The sequence below is a fragment of the Primulina tabacum genome, chromosome 3 (assembly GCF_025594145.1).
Source record: "Primulina tabacum isolate GXHZ01 chromosome 3, ASM2559414v2, whole genome shotgun sequence".
Lineage (NCBI taxonomy): Eukaryota > Viridiplantae > Streptophyta > Magnoliopsida > Lamiales > Gesneriaceae > Primulina > Primulina tabacum.
Genome location: NC_134552.1, coordinates 31183026 through 31187909, shown reverse-complemented (window position 1 = coordinate 31187909; position 4884 = coordinate 31183026). Strand labels below are relative to the sequence as shown.

The 4884-nt window shown below is 37.8% G+C and overlaps 1 protein-coding gene across 1 annotated transcript; it reads right to left on the bottom strand.

Annotated features, from left to right (window-relative positions):
- Positions 1–366: 366 nt before the first annotated feature.
- Positions 367–3547, bottom strand: LOC142541053 (mitochondrial import inner membrane translocase subunit TIM23-1-like). The gene is made up of 2 exons (XM_075647592.1): positions 3517–3547; positions 367–944 (listed from the first exon to the last, which is right to left on the bottom strand). The coding sequence occupies exon 2, from the start codon at positions 896–898 to the stop codon at positions 371–373; it is 528 nt and encodes a 175-aa protein (XP_075503707.1). The 5' UTR covers positions 899–944; positions 3517–3547; the 3' UTR covers positions 367–370.
- Between the last annotated feature and the right edge of the window lie 1337 nt (positions 3548–4884).

The window sequence follows — 4884 nt, the reverse complement described above, 5'->3', positions numbered from 1 at the left end:
GAAAAAAATTACCGGGCAAAGCCACTTTCAGAGCCCAAAACAACATTGAAACGACACAAAAAACACCAATCGTTTCAATTCATATATTGCCCTCCAGAGAATTCAATGAAATGGAGGACCTGAATGTGAAAACATAATACTCCCCTCTTAACAAATTAATGAACCAAATTTCATAGATTGCCGTCATAAATAGTTCCAGGAATTTATTCACAAAACCATGTCTTCTACATTCAAATCAATATTACACTCCATATCTATTTAATTAATTGCTAGATACTACTCAAAATTGATGCTTCAGAGAGAAAAATCTTCCAGTTTCTTGATTACGCGTTGTGATCATCACAATTGTCGACGAATGAAAAAATATTACTCAAATGGGCACGTATCGCTTCAACGCCTGCTTCCCCGTAACAGCAATCCCTACAATCACGCCACCTATGGCTCCGGCCACCGCCGCAGACCTTGGTCCCGCCGCCGCCTTGTAAAGAGCTCCAGTCCCCAACCCCGCAACGACACAGTTGATTACGTCATCCGTATCTCTAATCGCCACCATTCCACTCTCAAGAGCCGCATACATCAACCCGATAACACCGCATCGATTACCCACCTGTCGACCCGCATGCCCCGATCCGTTAAGAATCCGATTCACCTTCAGCTTCAATGTATCGGTCTGCTCAATCGATTTAACTCCGGATACAATACCCTTGACGGCGCCGACCGAAACGCCGCCAAGGTACCCGATTCCCGTATAATACGTGAGATTCTCCCCCCAGGAGCGGCGCTGAGCGAGCGACTCTTCTTGGAACAGGTATTCAGGGGAGGTGGGGAGATTGTACATGGATTGGTAAGGGTTGTAAAGTCGGCGATTTGAATCGTTTTCGTCGCTATTTGGAGCCATGATCGTTCTAGGGTTTATGTTCGGGTCCAAGGGGGGAATTTAAAAACTAATTTTTTTATTAGTATATTTTAATTTTATATATAATAAAATTTATAATTTAATTAAATAAAAAAAACTTACTCCACTCAATTTTTTTATTTTTTTGGACTCAATCCTAGATCTCATTTCATTTTTTATCTTCACAAAAAATCATTTTCTTCTCAATCTTCCATTATCTCATTTTTTGGCTAACAATTAACCATAAATCTACAAGTTATTTTTTTTACAACAAATCCAACAAGAAAATCACGTATTGATAAAAAATTTATTTTAAGATATGAAATTTATTGGTATTCGTCAGTGTTCACGACCCAAGATGAAGAGCTTCACCCTAGGTCATGAAGCCGAGCGTCGTGAAGCACAGCTTTCATGACCCACGACTTCACGACCCAGAGTCATGAAGCACAAGTCTACACGACCCCACGGCTTCACGACCCAGGATCGTGAAGCACTTGGTGCTTCACCACCCCAACTTGGGGTTGAGTGCTTCACGACCCAACCTGGGGTTGTGAAGCACTTGTTGGGTGCTTCACGACCCAAGACCTAGGGTCGTGGGCTTTACGACCCACCGAAGGTCGTGATGTGAAGACTTCACGACCCATTAATTTTAAATTTTTACAATTAATAATATTTGTTTTGTTTTAAATTTATACAACTAATAATCTTTTTGTTTTTTTTACAGGTTTACTTTCCCGCTAAATTTGGAAGGGATCAATTTTTTGAATGGAAGTTAACTTTAGGATCAAGATAAGTTAAAATCTGTAAGAAGATTGTATCATTTTTAAATGAGAAAGAGATAGAATATTTGATGCAGTACACTCAATTTGGTAATTTAATTTTATATGCTAAGAATTATAACAATTCCAATCAAAACTGGATCGAAGGTTATGACTCGTCACAAAATTGGGTCGAGATGGGTCGAGAAGCATAATTTTGGCTTCTCGACCTATATATATATTGTAAAATCTATATAGATTTTAATATATTGTAATATATGGGTCGATAAGCATATTATTATAAAATTTGTTAAAAATTTTAGTATAATTATAACATTTATAAATTTTGTTAATGTTTATATAAAATTAACATTAATTTCATATGTTTTGATATACATTCATTACATTACAGTGAATATGTAATGAAATTTGTTATGAATTTTTTTAGTTCTATTGTTATAAAATTTGTTAAGAAATTTAGTAGAATTATAAAATTTGTTATTTCATATGCTTCGATATATATATTCATTAAAGTGAATATGTAATGAAATTTGTTATGATTTTTTTTTATTTTTATTATTATAAAATTTGTTATGAATTTTAGTGGAATTATAAAATTTTTTAAGATTTTTAGTCGAGTATAAATTCAACCCACATTGTTAGAATAAGAGATATTCTTCTACTTGTTATGAATTTTTTAACTAACATACTTAAATTATAACATATAACTAATGTTTACACAAATAAATTTTTTATATATATTTACATTCTAATCATATATAAAGTGAATTATATATTATAAAATGATCAAAACTCAAAAATATCAAAAATTTCCAACCCACTCGACCCATCTCGACCCAAACTCGACCCAAACCCTAAATCATAAACAAAACCCTAAACCAAACCTCTAACATTATCACTCGACCCACTTGTCCCAAAATTGAAACAATTTACCACCCACGCGACCCAAATTTAAAAATCTACTAGACACATTACAATCTTGTCCACTCGACCCACACCAAAATTAAAAATTCACCACAAACACATTACATATTAATAAAATCAAATCGATTGTCTTCAAATTCAAACAAATTACATATCATTCAATCTTATCTTCTACCAAATTCTCCTACTCACGTCTTCTATTGATCACATGTGGCATAACCTACAAAACATAGATAAGATTATTATATTATAAACAATAGTATGAATTTTAAAAAATATGCTATATTATAAATATGCTATTATATAGACGTAATATGTGGGTCGAGGTGCACATGCGCACCTCGACTCACAGGTTGGTGCACATGTTGTGCACACCTCGACCCACAGCTGCACCTTGACCCACAGTGGGTCGAGGCACCTCGACCCACTCATTATCCAGACCTAGTACATACGATCATACTCGAATCACACTCCATCCACCTTCTCGACCCACACAATAAACACGTTCTTCGACTGGAAATACTCACACTAACTCCATTCACAAAAATTCTAAAAAAAAAAAAACAATCAGAACTAAACTGAAACAAATCTAGCAGTACAGAGCATTCGAGTATATACTTACTTCTCTACAAATCTTCAAATTTTCAAATGATTTTTGATTATTTTGTCGTGAAGAGCACAAAAATAACGGGAATAAATGAAAACTCAAATCGAGGAGAGAGATATCAATTAAAAAAATATTTTTTAAAAAATAAAATCTAACTAACAAATTAATGACCTAATAAATGAACTCACCTAATTAACAGCAGTCAACTCTCTTTTTTCGATTTAAAAAAGTCAAAATCCCTTTTATTTAATTAAATTTAAAATGAGTCGTATATTTTTTATTGTCCCGGTGGAAGGGACTAACGGAGAAACTTCTCTTTTAGGTTTTCGTCGTGGTTCCTGTCTCTGACTTTTGTCCAAGGGGATAAAATATATAAATCCATAATACCAATTATTATTATGACAATTAAATAAATACCTCATCAGAAACCCAACCCAAAATCATTTTTCTCAGTATTCATTTTCCCATTTAATTTTTATTTCTCATCAATTGACTAATATTTATACCTCCCCAATTTCTCTCCGCACATCGTGAAACCTAAATTCCTAGCCACCAAACCCACATACACCTGAGTTGGCCAACCACCGAAGAAACCCACAGACAACGAGTCGGAAGCGACGAAAATCTCTTTTCCAGAAATTTTTATTTTCTCATTGATAAGCACTGAAAATTTAGGATCCGGTTCCAGCAGGTGACACTAGTCCAAGTGCAGACCTCGGATTTATTCTAGGCCTGAAATCACGAAGGAGACCGTTACAAGGGTGTCGGGAGGGTGTCCTGATGTTGCCTCTCTTGACGCTCAAGTCAGAGACTGAGAATATAATAAGAGAGCAACTATGGGTGCTGCTGAAAGTTAATATAGTGAAAATGAATGAATTGGACGCTCAAAACATGAGATTTATCGGAAGATACATGGGCTTGTCATGGGCCTTCTACCTTGGCTAGGGATGGGCCGGGGGTCCAAAATCAGGTTTGGGCCTGATCTTGATGGGTCCATTAATGAGGTATCACAAGTCTTCCCCTCCCAAGTCGAACTGAATCGAAGGTTTGAAGTTTGATTAATTGAGTTGCCCTTGGTTTACAATATGCGAGTTACACATTCTTCCCCTGCTGCTCACGAGTCTCCAAAAAATTTGAAAACAAATTGAATCACCTTCCAGTTTTGGAAGGGTCAGATCTGCGTTGGGCTCCTCCACACCCACGCCTAGCGTCCTCGCCTCACTCATGTTCTTGTCCACCTTCTCCCCTCCCGCGCACGAGCTAGCTAGCCCTCGCCCTCGTCCCTCCATCGCCTCGTCTGTCCACGCTTCCCTTTCCCCTCGCCAAGCCTCCCATTCGCTAGCCCTCGCGTTGCCTCGCCAGCCCACGCCCGAGCCCTCTCCCCTCCTTCGCTTCGCTTCGCCTGTCCACGCCCATTGCATCCTCGCATCCATCTCTGGCCTCTCGCCTCACCTGCCTCCCCCTTCGCTAGCCATCGCCCCTCTGCGAGCCACGCCTCTCGCCCTCGCCCCATCCATCGCCTCGCCTTCCCACGCTTCCCTTTCCTCTCGCCAAGCCTCCCCTTCGCTTGTCTTCTGTGACGTCTACTGTTTTAAAAGATGCTAAATTATTTTTTTTACAAGCTTACTTTCCGGAAATAATAGAATTGTGCATGCATGCAGGACAACTGAAAAATAAAC